This window comes from Coturnix japonica, unplaced genomic scaffold (assembly GCF_054131305.1).
Source record: "Coturnix japonica strain WE unplaced genomic scaffold, WE-NBRP24 Scf046, whole genome shotgun sequence".
In the NCBI taxonomy this organism is placed as follows: Eukaryota; Metazoa; Chordata; class Aves; order Galliformes; family Phasianidae; genus Coturnix; species Coturnix japonica.
In genome coordinates, this window is record NW_028188949.1 from 2,443,898 (window position 1) to 2,468,090 (window position 24,193).

The following is a 24,193-nucleotide window of genomic DNA, read 5'->3' on the forward strand; positions in this document are numbered from 1 at the left end:
GAATGTTTGTTTGCCATGATGCAGCAGCTGTCTCCTTCATAAAGAAGGAAGCACGAAAAAGACCACATTAAATTCATTCATTCTTAGCAGAAAGGAAACAAAGAAAAGAATTTTTAACCTGCTGTTAGCCATGTTTGGAAATAAAAAATCACTGTTTAGAAATACCTGGAAAGTAAGTACACCATTCTGGAAAGTCAAATAAATGTGGTGCAAAGCAAACTGTCTCTGGCTTTGCCAAATCAGGCCTTCATTAGCCAAAGGATCCCTCCCTTTTTCTCGTAGTGATAAAGAAATTCCTTTTATGGTTCTACTATTTTCATTAGTTATTTTGGGAAGATTATCTCCAGTCCAGCAACTCAAAGGTTTTGGGATGTACCTCTGGTCCCAGTTCACCTTGCTGAACCTGTCAACAAAACTAACATCACCTGTCACAGAATGATAGAATCATGAGAGCTGGAAAAGACCACTTAGATCATCCAGCCCAATCATCAGTCCATCACCACCATGTCCACTAAGCCTCCTCTCCTCCTTCTTCACTGACCTTGGTGACTGCAGGGCTGTTTCTCTCACATCATTCTTGCTCATAGCTCTCACATATGCTATGCAGTGGTTTGAACCTTCCTTAACAAAGTTATCACAGAAGTGCCAGCAGCATCACTCCTTGACTCAGCTTTGGCCAGCACTTGAAATGGTTCTGTCTGACATGGGGCAACTACTGGCCTCTTCCTACAGAGAACAACACTGCAGCCTCTTTGCTGCCACAGTCCAGACATTAGACACACATGTGTAACCCCTTCCTTTCACTCCCAAAGTGCACGCACACACCGGTACCACAATGTCCTTGTGCAGCTCCAACACTCTGCACACCACTGTGCACACACATATATGTGCATGCTCGTCCTTGCACACATACCCACAGACCTATACACACCTGAGCAACCCCACTGGTTTGGGCAAAGGACATCTGAACATCAAGACAGTAGTTTCGGTCTCTGAGTTTACACTTAGAGAAGTCTAATCTGGGACAACACAAGTCAGTGAATATTGGGCCAAATCCTTCTGTACTTAATTTTCTTCATCATCATTGTGAAGACGAATAAAACAACAGCACGTTTCTCATTGTTTTTAATGTTCTTTTATTTCTATTGTACAATAAAATTTACATATAAATATGTTCAATATAAATTTATTTTTCCCATGAAACACCTAGACATTTTATAGTTTGAATAAGAACTGCGTCTGCTTTGTGTTTCTTTCCCATTTACAAAACTCAGTGCTTTTAGGTTTATGCAAAATTGTTGAGGATGAGATCACATTGATCTGCTTGGTTCATGCAATCTAACCTGGATACATATGACATAGGAACGTGGTCATCCAAGAAATTCTCAGGAATCAGTGAAGTAAGATTTAGGGTGATTGGGCCCTGGAACAGCCTCCCCAGATTAAGTAGTCACAGCACTGAGCTTGCCAGATTTCAGGAAGTATTTTGGACAGTGCTCTCAGACACAGGGTCTGATTTTTGGGTAGTCCTGTGTGGATCCAGGAGTTGTACTTGATGATCTTTTTGGGTTCCTTCCAAACTGGGATATTCTATGGTTCTATGGTGCTAAAAGTATGTTTAGTCAACAATGCAAACCATCTCTCATACTCTAATAACAGAGCATAAGATGATTCTGTCTGTATTAGGTGGGATGAACTCAGGATATATTCTGAAGTAGGAGCAGTGTTTGGTCATGTGTTATTTCACTCGGAAAATCTGGTAAGACCATACCATAATTCAGGGCATACAGCAGGCCAAATCTTCACTGAGCTGAGAAGGTAGCAGGATCTTTGGCAGGTACAAGTGGAGTTCAGACACAGTATTCATGTGAATAAATCACCACATCTTTCTGTTTTGCAAAAGGTGATGTTGATCTCTTAAAAGAGGCCTACATATGCCACAAAGACTTCTGACCACATTTCTAGTGCTCCTACCAGGAAGTTTCAGAGAAAATATCAACTCGTTGTTCCTGTAACATTTCCTCTGAATCTTGTTGGATTTGATGAACTTTGCTGAATTCAAATCAGGGTTTCCAGGGGAACTCTGCCAGTTTTTCAGCAGTGCACTGTGACGTTCACAGCTCCGAGGCAAATCAGTTACATGGACTAACTGAGGACCAAGGATTCTTTTACTTCAGGGTCTCCAGCTCAGGAAGATGCCCTCTGTGATGACAGCTCTTGAAATGAAGAAAAGGGTCTGGGGCCATGAGCTGGCACTCAGGGTGGTATTTTTAGTGATTGGGTATATCCATAAACAGTTATTTTCTGCTCTTATCCAAGTTTCCTCAAGATGGACTTTCCCAAAATTTGATGAGGTGCCCTTTATCTGTCAACATCTGCTTATTCTATCTTCTTCTCTTTTTAAAAATGCCATATTTTAAAATGAACACTGGAAATTTTCTCTTCTAAGCATTTCTTCTTCCAACACCCCATCCCGTTGACTGAGCATGAGCGTGCCTTTAGTCACTTGGAAAGACAGGACTCATCCTTTGCTGTTGAGGAGAGAGTGGCTCGGAGCTCGTGCTGCTGCCGGGTGCCTGGGACTGGAGGCCTGACTCCAAGTCCCCCTCCAAGAGGCTCGGCTGCTCCTCAGTGACAGTGACTTCGTCCTGCTTGGAGGTGCCGCTGTTGGGGCACTCAGGTTGTGTTTGGTCTGGGCTGCTCTGCAAAGGCACCAGGCCACAGTCCAGGCTGGTGACTGTGTTTTCTGGCAGGCTCAGATCAGCCCCTTCAGCAGAGCTGGGAGAAATGAGTGCCTGAACAATGACCTCCTGCTCTCTGTCGCTGCTGGCACACGGGAGGCTCTCATTTGAATTGCAGCAACTTGTGCTTCCCATGAGGTCTCTGTTGATGGAAGCACTCTCTGAGCAATCAGCACTTGACCTGGCTCTTCTGGGTTCACAAGAGCTCGATTCACCTAGGAAGGAGTGGATACACAGGGGTTAGCATCCAACTTCCTCTGCCCATGGAGGCAAAGGCTTCAGAGGCTCCTTTGGGAAAACAGGGGTCAGCTGAAGATGTCAGGTATGGGCTTGAACGCCAGAAGGAGGTACAAGCCCACTGAAAGCATGAATTCTACCCATGTTGCTGACAAGCAGTGCTTTGAAAGCTGGATTTGCACCCTTACCTGCCAGGACCACGCGTTCTGCTTTGGAAGGCTCCCTGGCACTGCTCTGCAGTTGGTGTTTGGCCACAGGGGATGGTTTGCCCAGGCAGAAACAGGAACACCAACTGCCAGCAGGTGATTCCTTCCTCTTGCCGGGAGAACATGGTCTGCAGAGAAAACAGAGCAGTCGTGGTGCAGGGTGAGGGAAGAGCTGCACCGAGCCCTTGCCAGCAGTTCCCTACTCCTGGCACTGCCTGCTTACTGCTGAAACACAGCTTAGAAACGCGCTCTGTTTCAAACAGCAGAGGATGCTTCCATTCCTACAGCTCAGCCCTCAAGTCCTGCTGGCTACATTCCTCTCAACCGTGTCAAGCAAGATGCGGAGCATGTGAGCAAAGGCTCAGCAGCAGGAAAGGAGCTGGCAGGCGTAACTGCTTTCTGAGAAAATGGTGCAGCCATAAGGGAAGCTCAAAAGCATCTCTGACTCTTACGTTAACACCTCCTTGGCCTCAGCTCACTGCCATCTTTAATTTCTAGTGCCAGCAAGTCCGACCAACAGCTCTGCTTACAGGAGAAGCGCAATTGGTTTCAGGTGCGTGGCCCTGAAATCTGGAAAACCCCAGTGTTTCCAGGTACAGGCAGCACAGGCCAGGATAGACACCAGCGTGGCTTTCTGCATCTTGTGACTGCCTGCCCAACCAGGAAGGAAAGGCACCTTGTGTGGCTGAACTGAGCCCATAGTGCAACTGTTTTTTAGTTGAGTGCTTGGAGATATAATGGACAAAAAATAAACCAATAGAAATCACCTGAACAATGATGATAGGGGCTGGAAAGGGAATTCCTCTTTCTTTACCTTTCAGATGGAAAATCAATGATTGCGTTGAAGTTCCTCAGTACAGCTGCAGGCCCTTCCTCCACTTGTATCTTGCTGCTCCGTGTTGCAACAGGAGAGCTGCTCTGGCCTCTCCTCTCAGCCTGTGCCTCCTGCAGTGTGAGCAGCTTTGTGGATGGAGACACCCACACAGACTTGGGCCCAGGCAGAGAACTGTGCCCTGCAAGGGAAAACCACAGGTGAGATGGAGGAGGAAGCAGCAGCACAGCCATCCCAGTTCTGCATTTCTCTCAGACTTGCTTATCTGAGACACTGGAAGAAGAGGAGCTCAAAATAACTGTGTGCTCAGAGGTATGCTCGTGGCAAAGGACACAGCCACAATTAAGAGCAGCTCACTGTATCAAAAACAGGCAAACAAAAATCCTAGAAAAACTAGGGGTCTGGGATTTCAGAAAGCTTTGCTGCCACATTTCAATCAAGCTTCACCTGCTGGCAAAAAATCTTAACAGCAGTGATGGTTTTCTCCATGTAAGGTTTGTGTTTGGACACACTAAGGATCCAGGAATGGGGCACCATATTCTAATCTAAGCCCAGAAGCCTGCTGTCTCCTCAACAGTAATAGAATTTTCAAAGGTCTTGGAGAAGCCCTGGATTGGATGAAGCTGTCAGATCAAGATCAAGCTAATGGAGGAAGATGCTCACCTACTCCCTCTCCCATGGCTGGTGTGGATTTGGAGCAGAAGATGACATCTGTGTGGCTGATGAGTAATTCCACAACAGCTGACTGTATCTGCAGCTCCATGCAAGCAGCTTTGCTGGCGCAGGAAGATTGGCTCTGCTGGGATCTGAAGAAAAGGCAGATCTTACAAGTCATTTCCCCGAGGTCACTTCCCCAAGTCTGAATTTCTGTAGCCAAAAACTGTCAAGCTGGGCTCTGGAGACTTCCGCAGTGGGCAAACAGCGATGCCACTGATGTGATGCCACTAATTCTCCTGGATGATCAGAGACACAGCAGTCCCAGCTAAACAAGTGAGTAGAAACTGTCATCTAGAAATTGTGCACCTGGGTTGGGGGACAGCAGAACTAAGCATCGTGTTGAAATGGAAGAAGAAGTTTACCTTAAGAGGTTTGGAGCCCACACTATCGCTAAGTTCTTAGCATGCATGTTTATCACCGAGCAGATCCCTGCCAGAGAAATCAAGTGTCTTATTAAGTCCCATGGGGACAGTGCACTGGTGGTCAGCACTGAGGCAGACTTGATGCCTTCCAAGAGGCATCTGGGGAACACAGAAACACAGAATGACCCGGGTTGGAAGGGACCTCAAGGATAATGAAGCTCCACTCCCCCTGCCTGGCAGGGCCACCTATCTTCCACATTTACTAGACCAGGCTGTCCAGGGCCACATCTAACCTGGCCTTGGACACCTCTACGGATGGGGGATCCACAACGTCCCTGGGCAGCCTGTTCCAGGACCTCAGCACTCTCCTAGTAAAGAACTTTCCCCTAACATCCAACGTTAATCTTCCCTCTTTCAACATAAAACCATTTCCTCTTGAACTGATATTATCGGCCCTTTCAAAGAGTTAACACCCCTCCTGATTATACACACAGCCCGTGCCATCAAGGCCAAGCGGTGCAAGCACTGGGCAGCTTTACAGCCTGATTGCACAGTGCAGCTCCTCGCAGCAGGCATTCGTCTCCAAGTCCACTTTGCTATTAACCCCATTCTACCAATAGCAGGAGAACAGCAAAGGAAAAGGAATTCTCACAACCATTGTGAATAGCTTAAATAAGCACCTCCTGGCACCACCACAAGTGCCATCAGTGAGAGGCAGGATGTGGCAAAGACGTGACTCATGGGGCTAACAGAAAGAAGACCTCAGAGCTGGGGCACTGCTACAACCACTAACCAGGATGGCCAGGGAACTGGTACGTGTCATTTCCAAGACATTGCCCTGAGCTTATAGAGATCCTGGCATACAGCTGCTCGGTCAGCAGAGGGTTCAGGAGCTCCCTGAAATACAGCTTACACAGGGAGCTCACGCTGTGAATGTCTTGGACGCTGAGCTCAGGAACCTGCTCCATATTGAATTCATGGCTGCAGAGAAGGACACAGAATTGGGCAGAGGGCTTTGAGGAAGATGAAAACAAGTCCAAAGCCACACAAAATACAGTCAAGAAAAGGAAGGACTTCTGCAGAGCCTTCCATACGGTCTCACATCACAGCGAGAAGCAGGAGAGCTCTTGTGGCACAAAGCTTGGAGCTGGAGAAATCAAGGCTGCCTCTAAGATAGTGCTTGCTAAAAGACTTGTGCTCTAGACACCTCACACCTTCAGTGTTCTTCTTTGGACATATCCCAGGATTTCAGTGTCCTTCTTGCAGTGAGGGGCCAAGAACTGAACACAGAACTCAAGGTGAGGACTCACCAGTGCCAAGTACAGGGGGATGATCAATTCCCTGCTCCTGCTGACTCCAACCGTCTGCATTCCAGTTCCAATCTAAACCATTCCTGCTGTGGTAGTACTTGAATCCTCATTTGGGGCTGGACCTCAACAGGTCAACACATCAGAAATAACACAATGTGCATCTTGAAGACGTGTCTCAAAGCCCAGAAAATCCAACTCTCTGACCTTGGCACAACTCACCAACCAAGAGCCAGGCCTTGACAACTTGGCTGATCTGAGCACATAGGAGGGGGCCAGACAGTGGACCAGAAGTGTCCATTTCCACTGAAGCTCCTTGTAGAGAACAGCACCAATCAGCAGGAGTGAATCAATTCATTCACAGGCTTCACAATGAGTCTGTTTCTTTATAAAAGAAACCCACATCGATTCCTAATCAAAAAAGGGAGGAGTTAATATGGACCAAAGAAGTTTCTGTTCCTACGCTTCATCCCTCACCCCAACTTCCCTTGCCCCATCCCCAACTCCTGGATGATGCCCACAAGCTTAAAGGCAGGTCTCAAACCCACAGGGCTCCGTTCACAATACTCCATCAGAATGGATGTTACACTTCTTCTATACACTCAAACAGACTGAGCAGTGGTATCTCAGTCACTTAAAACACACAGAAGCATCCAAACCCAGAGCACACACATCCCTTCCTGTGGTACTGCAGCCCACAGCTCACCTTCACACCTCTGTTGATTCCTGGTGTTTTACACACATGCAGCCTCGCTACGGTTCCATGGGTGTCACACAAGACCTGCAGGACCTCTTTCTCCGCAAACCCCACCTGTTGGGTGTTTCCTGTTGGCACTGAACATGAACAAATCTACCGCTGAGCAACAGGACGTGAGACAAACAGCAGAAAACAACCAACCTGCAGAACTAACTCGTTTGGGTTGGCCCAGATGTTAGCATGCTCCCTTTCCATGGCCCAGGCCAAGCTTGATGAGCTGCTCCTCGTTTGCAGAGGGGGAGAACGCTGCAGATGGGATGTGGTGGCTATGCACACATCATGCCTTTCTCTTGCTTTTCCTCTCTCCATCTTCCATTAGCAAACAGCATCTATAAGCTTTCCTTCCTGAAAAAATCACTGGTTAAAAACGAATTGGTAAGCTTGCTTTTAAAACTGCCTTCTTTATGCAGCTTGATGCTTTAAAGCAGAAGCTCACCTAGCAATGGTGGGTCAAGTACAATTTGCCCTTGGTCAATCCATGCTGACTATTCCTGAAGATTCTTCCTCTTTAAAGCTCTGTGTACATCCAACCTAACTCCAAAATCTTATCAACTGTGCCTTATCACTTTCCATTGCGTTTTAAAATCCTCACTGACTCCTTTACTTGTTCCCTTGCTTGCTATTTCTGTGCAAACCAAACACTGGAGTTAGGGTTCTTGTAAAATGAACCATGGCCTACAGGTAGAAGGCACCAAAATTTATGCTTAACATACTTTGCTCAATCTGTATCTTACTTCGGTCAAGGTTTACTAGATACTGAAGTATGGAGTAAGCACTATATACAATGAGAAGTAAATTTCTGGATTAAGTGCTATATTTTTTCTGTAAGAAACTAGCACTACATCTTTACACACCTGCTTTGTTCTCTGAGTATTTAGATCAAGCGGAGATTCTTCAAACACTGAAGCTACATCAGAAAATTCCATAGATCCAAACACATCTGGCACATGGCTGCAGTCTGGCACATCTTCATTATGTCAGAGCCTTTTCAGACTGAAAAGAAATGTGCCATTGAGATTCTTTTGCAGAATTAAAAGGAAGATTTCATCAAAAGATTTCATCACTAAAATCTAAATAAGATTGCTTTGCAAGTTCCAAACTATGGCTAACAGCTAATGCAGGTCCACAAGCCAGCAGCAAAAACTTTTATATTATGTTCTTAATACTGTAATTTTGGATTTGACGTTCATATCAAGAGCAGAAGGGAAATTACTCTTAGAGCTCAAGTCATCTTTCACAGCCTGTGTCAACAAGAGCAGCACCTCACAGCCTTTGGTTTGAAGACCCGGACCACAAGCTAGCTAATGATTTTACACAGAATTCCAGAGTTCAAGTCATTGTTTCTATTAGGGCTGCAATTCTACTGAAAGCCTTCAAGTTCATCACACTGAATTATCACTGGCACCACACATAACTCCACGTTACATATGTGATCACAAGCAACCTGGCAACTTCAGACAATTCCAAAGCACTCCACGTGTACTTGGCTACTAAAGTACAGAAAAAGGAATTAACATCAGAAATAGCTGCAGTCAAAACCATCTAAGAATCCAAGTCTCCAGGAAACAAGAAAAGCAAATCCTCTCCAGGACTGTCTTCTAAAAGGAAACAGATCAGAAAGGTGAGATCTTTCCCCCTTTGATCACCCACTCATGTAACGTCCATGTCATTTCTAAGTATGCTGCCCAGACCAAGACTGAGGATGCTTCAGAAGAAGACCTTCCCTGCTAAGCCAAACAGAACAAGTAAGGTACCAAAATATGTAGAGCCAAACATGGAAAGGTGCTCTAAGAAGGTAAGCATCACAAGAGACCAACAGGAATGCTTACACAATCCAAACAATGCACAATGTCTGTTCCACAAGCTGCCAAGAGGAATGTGTGCAGTACTCACAGCGCACCATGTACACTGCTTACTGCAGTCATACAACTTCGTAGGACCAGACCAACTTACTGAAACATTTTAATGAACAGACCGAACTGTATGGAACTAGGAGGACAAGTGGTGAGAGACCACAGGCTGAATGCAAGCCAGCAGTGTGCTCTGACAGAAAAGAAGTACAACAAGATCATCAGCTGCATTAAAAAGCAGCACAACCAGACCACGACAAGTCATTCCTGCTTCAACACTCACTGGACCACATCTACAATACTGTATCTGGTTTTTGGCCAGGAAGGATAACAACCTAAAGCAAGTTCTGGGGATGACCTCCAGCCTGTGCAGGGGGCTGAAGCTCCCACTCAGAGAAGAGAAGCTGGGGAGAATTATTTTTGTTCAGAGTGCCTTCCAGTAGCCTTAGATAGAGGGATTTCATAAGATGCCTAGGAAAATGCTCGTGCTGTAATGATTTGCTTTACTGAGAGATACCAGCAGCTTACAAAATGCCAAGCTCTAACCTATTGGTGAGGAAATATTCAAGCCTTCCAGTACCTAACCTGTGCTTCAAGACTTCAGTGACAGAAAATCCATTGGATGGGGCCAGAGGAATGCATCTCACCCCATACCCTCTGTACAGCCACCATTTGTTTAAAGGATCACTCTTCCTTGAGGCACAAAACTAGAGCAGGTTACACAACAGACTGACACCACAAGGGCTTCTCTCGAGATACAAACTGCAGCAAAGAGCATCACAAAAATGTGAAACCAACACTCAGATCAGATCTGTGTCTCTGCTCCGCTCATTAGGAGCATCATGTTTTACTCCCCTTTCAGAGGAAGATACTTCTTCAAGGATAACAAAATCCAGCTCAGCTACACAACACAGTACCAAATAGCAATAATTATCTAACATTTCCTGTAGGGAAAGAATCCTAAGCACAAGTTATTCTCTGAGTTTCAGCTGGAACTGAATTATTTTCTTCAGTGTCTGATTTAATACTACGTTTTCATTCTAGAGAAACAATGGAGATAGCGCAGTGATGCTTACAGTTGCTGCCAGGCAGCGTTGTACAGAGCCACAGTCAATCTCAGCTGAGAGCCCAAGGAAGTGAGAAGGAACAGAACTAGGACAGCTGACTTAAACTGGCCAAAGGATATTCCATACTATATGACATATTGTGGAAGGAGTTTTGAAGGGGGTAGAACTTCATGTCAATCTCTTCCACTACTAGGAGGCTAACTGGACACTGATTGGTAGGTGGTGAGCAATTGCTTTTGCATTCATCATAACTATTATCCTTTTCTCTATCTCAGTACATAATTCTATCTCAACCCATGAGTTCTACTTTGTGTTACTTCTCCCCCCTTCAGTTCTCTCCTGCAATCCACTGGAATGGAGTGGAGTACTGTAACTCTCTCTGCCAACAGAAAAATAAAAACACATTCATTATTATTTATGGAAGACTGACTGCAGTTCAGGCTCACTGGTTTGAGGTCTCTGGGCATAACCCTGACTGTGAACATAAGCAATTGCTGAAACAATATGTCAAAAAAAGACTGGAGCTTCCTCTTCCAAAAGGTGGTCCTTAGAAACAATGCAATCAAACAGCTTCCCTGTAAGATAAGGTTATCTGAAAATGCATTTAGAGAGTATCAGAGAAAGGTAAGTAACAATGACAGCACAGAAAGCAGAAACTATTTCTTACCTCTATGACTATAAATATTTCTTTGATGTCTCTCTTACGTGATCCAATGGGCAAACACGTTGATGACTTCAGTTCTTCATGGCATCAATTTCTGTTTTAGCATGAGGCAAGTCATCCTTAAGAGACCATAAAAGCAAGCGATGAAATCGCTAACTACTGTGACATACCAGGTACCACATCTGACTGCTGTGGAACAGAACAAGCACATATGGGACAGTACACAATTCAACATCAACTCAGCAATGACTGACATCACTCCCATAGAAATTCTGAAACAGAGCTGTGAAAACTGAAAAACAAAACATTCAGCATTTTCATTGTTAGTTTGGTAAAGTTGCTCTAATAATGTAACAATAATGTAATGTAATGTAATAACGTAATAACTTCCTCCATTTTACAGCCAGAGAATTCTGCCCTCTGAACAACGAGGAAGAAGATTTGTGGTGCTCTGTTAAACTTTTTCCAGCTCTACAGCATCTTTCAAAAGGCAATGGGACCAGTAGGCTGCATTCGTATGTACCATCCCACCTGCCCCCGTGTTCTTGAGAACTCCACAACTCCAACAGAAGATATTCTCATATTTAAATGCCTTTTGGCTTACCCCTACAGTAACTTTCTCCATGATTTTTAGTGCAACTTTTTCACCAGTAAGAAGATGCCGCATAAGATTTACGTTTGCAAAACCACCTACAAATCAAAACACAGATGCTTAAAGTTGAGTGTGAATTCTTCTCTAATATAATATTACAATTTCCAACTGGTTTAAAAAACGAATTTCAAATTTATACAAATGAAACCTGACTTAGAGAACTGACAAGAGCTGTTAATCTATTCTCAGATTAATTCTAGAGTGGTGAGACAGACTGTTAGGCGTGCTGTTTCTGTACAAAGATGACACTTACCCGTTCCAACTGTTTCATGGAATTCCTAGTACTTGAGAATTTCCTCGTAGTCACTGACAGACATCCTGAATGTGCAAGAACTGAAGATCCTCCAAGCACGTGCAATGAGGAAGTGCCAGCAGTGTTCACATCCTACTTAGGACATATTCTAAGAGGCAGAAGGGACACTCGTGGCAGATCCAGCAATGCTCATCTTCTCACCAACGTGCATCCCCCTCTCACCCAGCAACAACAAAACACACTGCATGAAGCTGGCTTCACTTAGGTTAACAATATGGAACATCCCTCAGGGCTTTGTGCCACAGAGCAGTAGCAGGGCTGGACTACAGCTTGAGGAAGCAGTGGAAGCCTTTCCCTGTATGGTTACAGTGTCCCTGCACGCACCCCACAGCCAGAGCGTTGCAAGCTGAGCTGTCTTGCTGTTTCTTGTACTCATCCCAATCTCTGCGAATGAAAACTCAGAATTCAGTCAAGGCGTTGATTGAGCACGAGCGTGCCTTTATTCAATAGGAAAAAGGAGGGGGTGTGAGGTCTGCAGGAAAGATGGGACTCATTCTCTGTTGTCTGACGAGAGTGTCTCAGAAGTCGTGCTGTTGCCCGGAGCCTGGGACTCTTGGCCTGATTCTACCTCCCCCTCCAAGATGTTTGGCTTCTCCTCTGTAATGCTGACCTGAGCCTGCATGGTTGTGCTGCTGTCGGGGCACTCGTGCTGTGCTTGGGCTGGGCTGTCCTCGAAAGGCACTCGGTTCAGGCTGGTGCCTGAGGAGTCTGGCAGGCTCAGGTCAGCAGCTTCAACAGGTATGGGATGAACGAGAGCTTCAACGATGATGGCATTCTTCTCTTTATAACTGATGTTATACAGAAGGCTTTCATCTGAACTGCAGCATCCTGTGCTTAGTAACAGTTCTTCATTGATGGAATCACAGGATGCTGCATCGTAACATGCCTGGCGTCTTGGAAATATACAAGGGCTCGGGTCACCTAGGAAGGAGTAGACGCACAGCAGTTAGTGTCAAAGTTTCACAAGATGAATCATGAAACAGGTTCTTGACATTTGGCTATGCAGTGATGGTGGGCAGAAGCAAATAGGCTTCTAGCAACAGTGTCACTGTCTTGAAAGTGATCCTCGTGCAGGTCCAGCTCTTGTGTTGACAAGAGACTCATTTGGGAAAGACAGGAGTCAACTGAAGATGTCAGGCACAGGCTTGAATGCCAGAAGGATGTACAAGCCCACTGAAAGCATGAATTCTACCTGTGTTGCTGACAAGCAGTGATTTGAAAGCTGGATTTGCATGCTTACCTGCCAGGACCAAGACTTCAGCTTCAGAGGGCTCCCTGGCACTGCTCTGCAGTTGGCGTTTGGCCACAGGGGATGGTTTGCCCAGGCAGAAGCAGGAACGCCAACTGCAAGCTGCTGACTCTGCCCTCTTACTGGGAGAACTCATTCTGCAGAGAAAACAGAGCATGCTGTCAGTCGTGGTGCAGGGTGAGGGAAGAGCTGCACCGAACCCTTGCCAATAGTTGCCTGTTCCTGGCAATGCCTGGTTTCTGCTGAAACACAGCTTAGAAAAGCGCTCTGTTTCAAACAGCAGAGGATGCTTCCATTCCTACAGCTCAGCCCTCAAGTCCTGTTGGCTAAATACCTCTCAACGATGTCAAGCAGGGACATGGATCCCGAGAATGTTGGAGGCTCCGGCTGCTTCGCTCTCCTGGGGCAGGCCTTCAACAGGGAACGAAGGCAGGAGATGAACTTGCCCCGTTTCTTTGGCTCTGCGCAACAAAACAAAAAAACAAGTTCATTTCAGCCCTGGCTCGGTTGGACGAGGCCGAGTGCAACACATTCAACAGAACACGTAACAACAGAAAGCATGTTCCCAACAAAGACACGCAAGAACGGATTTTCCCCATCCCTGGAGGTGCCCAAGGAGCTTAATGCAGTTCTCTTTCTAAGCTTGCTCAACTCGGGCATTAATGAACCCCCTGAAAGCCACGTTCAGACCCCATTTTACTAACCCGCATTGTCAAATGTAAAATACGCACCTGGCTTTGGCAACGAATGTAGGATGGACTCGGGCGGTTTTCCCCTGATGAGTTCCACGCACTCACCAGGGAAAAAACCAACCTGTAATAAGAACAAAAAGACAGGTGGGCATTAGCCCAAGCCCAGAGCCAAAGGGAAGGTCCTCTGACACCGACACAGGGCAACTGTTTGCATCCAGAAGCCATCCTGTGCAGGCAGAGCAGCTCCAACCGGAGATTCCCGACTCTACTGAAGCTGTGCTCTCTAGTCAAAAATGTGTGCCTACCTCAAAGCCACGCTTGCCTCTCCACCAGGGGCTCATCTCCTTTGGTGGCATATCAACAATGCACACGATGTCTCCAACCTGCAAAAGATTGAAACATCAATCCCAGCTTCAGCACAGCTAAAACAAAAGCCTTCTTCTACGACACAAAATATGAGAGTATTCCCGAGGCGTTCACACTCTATACTAATTCTGTGCACAACAACAAGGAACGCCTGGAACTGCTTACCTCCAGAGAGAGCTCATCCGGCCCCTGGGCGACGTGGCTCCTAATAACATGGGCTGCCGCAATTGCTGGTACGTTTAAAGATGACATAGCACGCACCAGCTGCGGCTTCCGCATGTTATCAGCCTGCAAAACAGAGCACAGGCCGTGGTCAGGAGATGAGGACAAATCAGGAGGATTTCAAGGTGAGGAGCACATCTGCAAAGAAAGCTGCAGCAAATGCGCTCTATCCTTATCAGGAGCACTTCAGAAGGAGCTGCACGTCTCATCACAGTTATTTCCCTTCCTGGTGTGCATTGCCAGGCCATGCAAAGATGCATCTCTCTCTACCCAGACTAATCAGCAATGGCACTGGCGCAGACAGGTGGCCAGGCCCTTTTTGGCCCATTCTTTCCTGCAGGAGAGTACATCTGCAGCTCCTTCTAATGGTTCAACACAGGGAACAAAGACCGGCCAGAGCTTCATACTGTACCTCCATCGCCGCCAACTCAGGCTCACGGCTGATCTCACTGCACGCAGCACCCATAACAGCAAGTGTGAAGAGCTGGAACAGAGCAGAAACACACTTCTGTTTTCTCTATTCACACAGCACAGTATGGACAGACTTCTTCAGAGCTACCCGCGCATACCCTGCGGCAAAACCATGCGGGGGGACAAAACATGGCACGTACCTGGCAGTGAGATCACCTCAAGCTATCTGCAGCAGTTCCTTGTCGCTTTGCTCGGATGAAATGAGAGCAAAAGCTGCACCGAGGCAGTGGGCGGAGGGTGAGGAGAGGAGAGAGAAAGAGCAGGTCAGTGAGCAGGGCTAAGACAGTCATGGAATAACACACACAGCACAACTGTCCCACCCACTTGCTGCAAGACATGCTGAGTCTCAGGCTACGTGATGCCTGTCCGCCCAGCAACTTTACAATGCTTCCACTACTGAGCAAAGACAATGGAAGAAGCACGGGACAGGTGCCAACTTTACTGATACCCCCTTTGGAACGTGTGTACCGGGGAAAATTACGTCTGATGGTCAAAGGGTAAGCAATACGGTGCTGTGAGCTCAAACAGCCAGCAGTTCTCAACACCTCACTGCCCACCCATCCATCCCACGTCAGCTCAGCTTACCTACAAGCTGCTGCACATGACGGTGAGAAGAAAAAGCACTAAAGATACTAACTAAAGCCACTAACTAAAGGCACTAACTAACTAACGGCACTAACTAACTAAAGGCACTAACTAACTAACGGAACTAACTAACTAACGGCACTAACTAACAACAGTAACTAACTAACAACGCTAACTAACAACACTAACTAACTAACAAAACAAACTAACTAACAAAACTAACTAACTAACAAAACTAACTAACTAACAAAACTAACTAACTAATGGCACAAAAGGCACAAGAACAACAAGACAACCAACCACTCCGACCACTAGCTCACCCACAAAGGAACACAGAACGCACCGCTCCTCCCCTCATTCCAGCCGCTTATGACATCACCAACGGCCAACAGCCTGGTCCACCATGACCCCCCACAAGGCGGGGAGCCAAGACCACGTGGTCACGTCTGATTCCAACACGGCACCACAACATTCCAGGACTCAGTGTGGGCTTGGAATTCTATCCTGGTGTGGCAGCGCAATGGGAGGTGTTAGGGCACAGCTGAAGAGCTGACAGACAACGGACGTTTCCAAAGGAGGGTGCCAGATTAACTCTCAGCATTCTCTTGCGGGGCTCTTAGGAATGCTTCAAACCCATTTTCACTGCCTAGCTCATTTCTAGAAAGTCCAGTTGAGAAATGCTCACTTTGTCTGGGGAACGCCTCTATGCATCATGAATGAAAAATAAAATAAAATGGGCACGCGACCCTATGAAACTTACCTCTCTGCTCTTGCTGTCAGCCAGACACCTCAGATGAGCATGACGTGTCCCTGCTCCTGAATGAAGATTCACCCAAGTCTGTGTTCCTCTCTGCTCCATCTCTGGCTCTAAAAGAAACACAGACAGAGATGATTACAAGATCCTTTGTGCAGACGAAAGACAAGGGTGCACACGAATTCTGTTTAGCAAGAAATACTACATTCCCAATGGTAGTACTTGAATCCTCCTTTGGGGCTGGAGCTCAACAGGTCAACACATCAGAAATAACACAAAGTGCATCTGGAAGACGTGTCTCAAAGCCCAGAAAATCCAACACGGGAGGGGGATGGACAGTGGACCACAAGTGTCCATTTCCATTGCAGCTCCCTGTAGAGAACAGCACCAATCAGCAGGCATGAATCAATTCATTCACAAGCTGCACAATGACTCTGTTCTTTACATGATAAAGAAACACACAGAGATTCCTGACCAAAAAGTTGGGAGTTAATAACGACCAAAGAGGTTCCTGTTCCTACGCCTCATCCTCTCACCCCAACTCCTGGGTGATGCCCACAGGCTTCAAGTCAGCTCTCAAATCCATTGAACTCCAGTCACAGAACTCCATCAAGAAGGATGTCACACATGTGACACTTACATACATTTTGCATCAGAAACAGTGATGCCAGCAGGAGCAGAGAGGTGACTGTCCCCCTGTACTCAGCACTGGTGAGGCCACAACTCGAATTCTGCGTCCAGTTTGTGTCCCCTCACTGAGAAAAAGACACTGAGGCATTGGAACGTGTTCAAAGAAGGGCAACAAAGCTGGTGAGGGGTCTGGAGCACAATGGGGCCATATGAGGAGAGGCTGCAGGAGATGGGAATGTCCAGCCCGGAGAAGAGGTGGCTCAGGGGAAACCTCATTGCTCTCTATAACTTCCTGAAGGGAGGTTGCAGTGAGCTGGGGGTCGGCCTCTTCTCTCGTGTCATTACTGATAGAACTAGAGGGAATGGTTTCAAGCTGCGGCAGGAGAGGTTCAGGCTGGACATTAGGAAATATTACTTCTCAGAAAGGGTGGCCAGGCACTGGAATGGACTGCCCAGGGAGGTGGTGGAGTCACCCACCCTGGGGGTGTTCAAGGAACGTCTGCAGAAATCCCTGCTGAAATCCTGACCTCTGCCACAGGTGGCTGAGTGACACAAAAGCTGTGTCCTTGGTTCCCGGCCTTACCTTCACATGCTGTTCATCTTGCTCTGCAGCTCCTGTTCTGAATAGTCTTCTTATATTCCCATGTGATGTACCCTGAAATACATCATTTAGTGAGTCTGAACAAAACATAAGACATTAATTGGAACTGTGAAGAAATGTTTTTTGCACTTTACTTGGAGGATGTTACATGCTATACCTTCTTTTCTCAATTGTAACACATGATTTTTTATAAAAAGAAACATAGCAAGTCAGCTCTTCAGTGTGCATATTGATGAAACTTGGTGAAATACAACTTTAGAAAAAGGTAATTTGAAAATTTAAATATTCTTATCAGAATCTCTGCTATTAGTTACCGTTCCAATGTTCTGATTTGATGATGATTCTCTCAGAGCTGTTTTGTCATTCGCCACCTCAAATGCACTTCAAGTGCTTTAGGAGCATCACTGGAATTTTGAATAAACTCGATATATTTTAGGAAAGCTGCTACAGATGCACGACTGCAGTACTATGGAAAAATATAATCTTGATTGAACGCTGAACAGTGTTATTTAATTATAATCCAGGTAATTAAATTAATTAAACCAAGGGAATCACCTCCCAGTCAGTCAGCTCCCACCAGGGAACTCGCTTCCCTGCCAAGCAGATGCAACCAACACAAGCTGCTACATCACTCTAGGGCCCCACTGAGTCTTCCCAAGGGGTCTCCAAAGGCTTCCCTGTTGACTTCTGGGAACCTGGAAACACTCACATGGAAACCAGTGCCCCCTAATGTGCCCCAGAGGTTACTCAGGGCCCTGCAATTAGCTCTACAGACATCCAGACATGCCCCAGAGCAAGTATGTGTGCTGTAGGGAGCCCAAGAGACATTCCAGAGCACCCTAGTACTCCTCAGTGCGCTCAAGGGTTCTTCACCTGTCTCTAAATATGCCATACTTGACTTTGTTTTCTCTTCTGGAGCTTAGTTCTCAGCTTTGCTTTCTCATGCCATTTATCATTCAGTTTAGAGATTATTTTAACTAAAATATTTTAATCCACCATATTTTCTGAAAACTAAGAATTGATCCCGCTCAAGGAAACAGAAGAGAAAAACATCACCCACAGGCTGCAGATATTTACCTCGACTTCTCTACATGCCATCCCCAGTGTGCTTTTCAACTCACCTTGCACAGTGACCCTGGCTTTTGTTTCAGAGTCCTCTGTCTCACAGGTGTACTCCCCGCTGTCCTTGGCGGTAGAGTCATGGATGATCAGAATGGCCCCAGTTCCCTCCTGCTGCAAGTCGTACTTCTGGCTTTTTCTGATTGCTTTGCCATCCTTGTACCACCTGATGTTCACATCTGGTTTCGACAGCTCACGGCTCAGGCTGATGTCCTGCCCTGCTGCTGCTGTCTTATCCTCCAGCTGTTTTGTTACCTCAGTAGGTTTTTCTGAAAGAAAACATGCTTTTTGAGTAACATACACTTAGGGTAGGATGCCTCTCTCAAAATACACGCATCTACATGCTGGAGATAAGTTAGAGAGGCACTTGCAACAGAGGCCATCCTACAGCCAGCAGTAATCTGTAAAGTACAGACAATAGAATTCCAGGCACCATTAATTCTCTCTTAAATCTACCCCATTGAGGATGATGAACCATGTCTGAAAACTGCCTCTTCCTTCTCTCCACTGATCACACTGGGAGCCTCAGATGATGCTCTCAGATGCACATGTTCTAGATAGGAATTTGTTGTACAGCTAGATGATGTGAAGGCCATCCCTTCAGCTTATACTTAGAGGATATTTGCTCCCACAGTTCCCTCAACAGATCATTCCTGATTTACTGTTAATGGAACAAGCTGTAGTGAGATGCCCATTTCCAACACTACCCCAGTGCTTTGGGTAGTTCTCACATTTGTGTCAAATGGTTCCTCCTTTTACTTATTTTTAAGAGAAATTCTCAGTGCTTCAAGGTTCAAGTAGAAGGTTGCTATTCACTTTAGCCATATTATAAGTTAGCTCTCATGACAATCTTATCAGAAGACAGTTGAAGGAATCAGACCCCAGAATCTCTCCCATCTCATTACCTTTCACAGACAGAGAGGCTTTGGAGGTTAGACCACGGGCAATAAAAACGACTTCCCCAGAGTCAGTAGGAGTCACACTTTTGATAAGGAGAGTCTCTTACCAACCCACGTTAGAAGCTTTAAATCACCCACCACTTTCCACTCTGCTTCCATTCAGTGTCCACTTGAACTCATCAATGCTTTCATGGGACAGAATGCATTCAAAAGTGCAATCTTCTACCTCCTGGATTTCATTGTTTTTCAGCCGTTTGCTAATGCCAATATTCAGCTCTGGAAGATAAGAGATAGGTTAGTATGAGGTTTGGATGGAGAAAAGGCATTTGTGACTGACATGAGTAGCAGTACTGGTGTTTGAACTCAGGATTTGCAGATCATGGCTGCGTTCCTCACTGATGTATTCTCTAAGACATTCTCCTCTCAGAATTACCAGAAAGCTATAAAAAAAAAGAGACGTGAATCTCTTGTCTTTGCTCTGGAAGAACTACAAGGAGAGCAGCTCAGTCCATGGAGCACAATGAAGATTCAATGAGCTACAGAGGGAAAAACCTAACAGAGAGGACAACTCTAGGATGCTGCGTGAGAAAAAGGGTTTTGCCTACGACAAGAAATTAAATGTTTCTATTAGCTGATTTGTTACCATCCTACCCCTACTGGTGTTCAAACCATTTCTCCATTTTAGGGATGTTTAGAAAGGAAACATTTCCAGGACATTCTTGACGTTTTTTGTGATTTTCATGGCAAAAGGAGATACATTTACTTCAAAAGCAATGGGAATTTTCCAGACATCACTGCGCTAAATTGCAGAAATACTGTTCTATTGTAGAAACTATTAAGGCTCGTGGGGGAATAGGTGTAAGACATAGTGACCACACTGAATGTGCTTTTAGCACTCCTTCACTTTCCACAGTACTTACCCTGAACGCCGACATTTGACTTGGCAACATCAGTGCCAATATCACAGGTATAGAAACCTGCATCTGGCTTCTCGAGGTCATGGAGAAGGAGACATAGGGTCTTCCCAGACTGTACCAGCTCATACTTGTTGCCAGAAGTGAGCACATCACCGTCCTTTTTCCTCACTGGTTTGACCTTCTCTTTAGAGACTTCACATTCCAATTTAATCACACCCCGCTCCTCACCAAAAACATCATCCAAGGACTTCATGAAGACAGCAGGCTTCTCTGCAATTAAACAGGCAAAACAGAACAACGTGATACAGAAGTTGAGACATTTCCAGTTGCTTTCAGCTTTTTAAGGAGAGATCAATAAATCTTTACCAGTACTGACAACACCAATATAGAACCTAAAGCGGTTTCATGTCTCTTGACAGAATGCGCTTTAAGGAATTCTGAACTAATCAGTAGAATACAGGGAACAGGAGGGACAGCCTGCATTGCTGTGGGTGGGACTGATATCATATGAAGTTATTGGGATGCAGCTCTTCTAAAGCTGGAGAGCTGGCATTGCCCTCACATGGAGCAGAGCTCATACAGCAGGCCACAGGATTAAGAGGATAAGCTGATCTCTCCCTGCAGTCATAAATCCTTGGAGACAACAGCATTGACACTGCATGGCACTGAAGCAGTAAAAAAATTGCTCCTGCAACTCTTCTTGTGTTAAGTAAAATGATGATAAAAAGCAATTGAATGCTTTGGCAGGACACCAAAACCATCCTCCTTCGTTGATATCTGCTGCAATGGAACCTTCCACTGGAAGAAAGCCCCTGATAACTTGTCACCCCAGAGAGGTGAGCTTTAGAAGCAGGATTGCTTCACAATAGAATGAACTGGAGCTCCTTAGCATCTCTTACATCCAGGAGGGTTGTGACCAGACCCACCTATCACCTTCAGGCGCGCGCTTTCTGACACCTTGTCTGACTTCACTGTCACTGTGCCAGCATCTTCAGGCTTAACCTGACTCATTGTCAGTGTGCAGCAACTGCCAACGTTCTTGATGTCATTGTAATTGTTGGTGTAAAGGAGGTTGCCATTCAGGAACCATTCCACGTCCTCGTCATCATGGGACAGCTCGCAGGAGAAGACAGCAGAGCTCTCTTCTTCAGTTTCCTCATCATGCAGGTGCTTCGTCACTTCTACATTGCGAGCTGTGGGGAAACAAGGTGAACTGTTACAAAAATAAGAACCTTAAGAAGAGAAATCTGAGGTGAAATAGGACATGGAAGAGGCCACCCTCCATGCTCATACCTTCAGCTGTCAGCGTGGCCTCAGTCTCTGCAATTTCTGCCTTGCACTTGTACACACCAGCATCATCGGGCTTCAGCTTCAGAATCTTGAGCTCTGCTGAATGCTTATCCCTCTTGATCTTGTACTTCTCAGAGGGCTCGATGGGTGGGTGGCCCTTGAACCATTTCACAACCTTTGGAGAAGGCCTGAAGTCACAGGACAGGATGACAGAATGACGTTCCAAAGCTGTCTTGTCCACCAACTTCCTGGTGATTTGTAAATGGTAATCTGCAAAACAGGGGTGGAAGAGAAGAAAGGATGAGGACAATTGGAAGAAGAGGAAAGTCTCTTGCGTGTATTCCATTCCAATTAATTCCATGTTCACAATTGTTCTTTGAACCACTCTAAAGATAAAACAAACGATTGCCTATAGGGAATGCCATTGACTACATTTCTATAAAGTAATACTGTATATTATCTACTAAATGCAAGGTCCAGCTCTTGTTCTGTGCTTATTAAATTGCTCCCAGTTGAGGCTTTTTTTCAAATAAGAGTGAGTTGAAAATATAACAAGTACTTTAGGATGTGAATGGAGACTCTTACGCTGGGGACAACAGCAGATAAGAAGCCTGGAAGTTTCCTTCAGATGAAATCAATGACAAACTGCATCAAATTTAGGTGCTACCAAACTTAACCTTGTCTAGTTCAGAAATACAATTAATTTCACCTGATTTGACTTCTTTGGTATAGCCAAGGACAAAACCTCAGCTCTGTAGGTCTGAATAGTAAGCACATCACAACTATTCAAACAGATCTTTTACTGAGATGCAGCTGTCTTATTTAGAGTCCAACGACTTTTAAAAGGAAATGGAGCAGACCCTCCAGAAAACACACAATATTTCAAAGACTCCAGTGAAGGAAGACTTCATGATGTAAATCAAGCCAGGATACGTTACCTCTGATGAGCAGATTGGCTGTGGATTTGGATTTGCCAATTGAGAACTGAATGGTGCCTGTCATATCAGTGGTGGTTTTCGGTATGGTCAGCCGGTGGATGGTGCCTTCTTGCTGCATAATCAAGTTTCTGCCAGCCTGTAAGATTTCTTCACGCAGATACCACTTGGGAGGTTTCATAGAAGGAATGGATATCTCGCATTCAAATTTGGCTTCTTCAGGCTCAGTCACATCCTCATCACACAGCTCCTTTACTAGATTAATGGATTGCTCTTTAAGAAGGATGGAACAAGAGAAAGCAGAGATTTAGAAGGAATATAAAAAACCCATACATTATCACCCTACTTACTCATGTCAGCATTACTGCACATGAACACTACACCTATCAGCTCAAAATGCCTTAAAACATCATTAAAAAAGTAGTAGAAAGAAAGGAAAGTTGTTAAGAAGTCAGACAATAAGACTGACAACCTGAAGAGAGCCCAGATCTTCTGATTCCCAGTCCAACATCCAAATCAAATCATGACCTTCCCATCTCGATATCAAACTCCTCGCATTACGAAATGGAATAGAGGATCAGTGAAACACAGACATTGATAATTACTTTGGTTAAATACAGCAACGTAGCTCTGAACAACAAGTTTTCTCCTAGTAAAGGTCTCTGTAGCTCAAATGTAATGACTCTACTTAGGAGAAATTCATTTTCCAGGATGTTCTTGCCCTTATAATTGTAACAGTGACAAAGCTGGGGACTGAACTCTTGAGTACTGTGCTAACTCAAATGTCTCCCTTTTCTTTACCACACTTAACATCATATATATACCCTAACATTGTATATATTAAAAAAAAAACACAACCTGTGCTCATTTCAAACATACAGAGAAGATGAAGAAAAATTCAAGCTATGTTTTTATCCCTCAACGTTCAAACACAAATCTGAAGTCTAAAGGTAGAAAATCAACTTCCTAAGAAAATCGCCTGTTTTACTTAGCAAAGTAAATCCCAAAAGACAAGCTGGATATTTTGTGGGCAGAAAGGCAGGTAGGTTGGAGCTTTTATTTCTGTGAAAGGTCATGGTGGTGTTTAACTTCCTTGACATTAAAGCAAAGGATGTTAGCTGGTTTATAACATAAGATAATTTAAGCAAAATCGTCATCAGAAGCATAATTACCTTTCACTGTAAGATGGGCACGAGATTCTGCCTTTTCTGCTACAGATTTTATTTCTGCGGCATCCCTGACTTGGACACGTGTGTAAGTCAGCGAGTAGGTCTTTCCTGAAGCAGAGAACCACAGAGTCACTAAGGCTGGAAAAGACCACTAAGGTCATCTAGTCCAACCGCCAGCTCATCCCTACCAAACTGTGCTCTTGAGAGCAAACCCACAACTACACTTGGCTTCCTTGAGCAAACAGCTCTGAGGCACATGGCCAGGCTCAGCATCATCCATCTGGTTTCACAGCATCACTGCCTGTTCTCTCATGTCAATGAAACCAGCCATTCCCCCACATCCACATCCCACCAAAGCTGCTTAGTGTTCCCAAAGCAAATGCTCACCAGTTGTTTCCAACTTGAAGGTCATCTTCTGGCCAGCAGCCTCGCAGATGTATTCTCCAGCATCTTTCTTCTCCAGCTGCTCCACAACCAGACGCCGTGTTTTGCCCACAGATTCCATTCTGAACTTTCTGGAGGAGGCAAGCAGTCTTCCATCCTTGTACCATTTTACTTCGCTTGGATCCTGTGCTACTTCACAGCTGAG

At 45.4% G+C, this 24,193-nt stretch overlaps 4 protein-coding genes across 13 annotated transcripts; all 4 read right to left on the reverse strand.

The window, feature by feature from the left end:
* Window positions 1-1,119: 1,119 nt before the first annotated feature.
* LOC146752371 (rho GTPase-activating protein 32-like) lies at window positions 1,120-8,631 on the reverse strand. 10 transcript variants are annotated; one of them, XM_085531977.1, is made up of 7 exons: window positions 8,014-8,631; window positions 7,109-7,504; window positions 6,406-6,813; window positions 4,680-4,822; window positions 3,999-4,197; window positions 3,167-3,312; window positions 1,120-2,956 (listed from the first exon to the last, which is right to left on the reverse strand). In XM_085531977.1, exons 4-7 carry the CDS (start codon window positions 4,777-4,779, stop codon window positions 2,499-2,501), a joined length of 903 nt encoding a protein of 300 aa, XP_085388103.1. In that variant the 5' UTR covers window positions 4,780-4,822; window positions 6,406-6,813; window positions 7,109-7,504; window positions 8,014-8,631; the 3' UTR covers window positions 1,120-2,498. The 10 variants fall into 10 exon arrangements, with proteins under 10 accessions (XP_085388103.1, XP_085388105.1, XP_085388100.1 ...); XM_085531979.1 differs by having other exon boundaries at window positions 7,109-7,516; XM_085531974.1 differs by having other exon boundaries at window positions 7,109-7,784.
* A 3,491-nt stretch (window positions 8,632-12,122) lies between these two features.
* LOC146752372 (rho GTPase-activating protein 32-like) lies at window positions 12,123-13,090 on the reverse strand. The gene is made up of 2 exons (XM_085531949.1): window positions 12,946-13,090; window positions 12,123-12,626 (listed from the first exon to the last, which is right to left on the reverse strand). The coding sequence occupies exons 1-2, from the start codon at window positions 13,088-13,090 to the stop codon at window positions 12,196-12,198; spliced, it is 576 nt and encodes a 191-aa protein (XP_085388075.1). The 3' UTR covers window positions 12,123-12,195.
* Window positions 13,091-13,257: 167 nt separating this feature from the next.
* Window positions 13,258-14,003, reverse strand: LOC146752373 (rho GTPase-activating protein 32-like). The gene is made up of 3 exons (XM_085531921.1): window positions 13,952-14,003; window positions 13,686-13,767; window positions 13,258-13,415 (listed from the first exon to the last, which is right to left on the reverse strand). The coding sequence occupies exons 1-3, from the start codon at window positions 14,000-14,002 to the stop codon at window positions 13,267-13,269; spliced, it is 282 nt and encodes a 93-aa protein (XP_085388047.1). The 5' UTR covers window position 14,003; the 3' UTR covers window positions 13,258-13,266.
* A 6,190-nt stretch (window positions 14,004-20,193) lies between these two features.
* LOC146752374 (immunoglobulin superfamily member 22-like) lies at window positions 20,194-21,861 on the reverse strand. Its single transcript, XM_085531950.1, has 3 exons — window positions 21,836-21,861; window positions 21,137-21,423; window positions 20,194-20,480 (listed from the first exon to the last, which is right to left on the reverse strand). Exons 1-3 carry the CDS (start codon window positions 21,859-21,861, stop codon window positions 20,194-20,196), a joined length of 600 nt encoding a protein of 199 aa, XP_085388076.1.
* Between the last annotated feature and the right edge of the window lie 2,332 nt (window positions 21,862-24,193).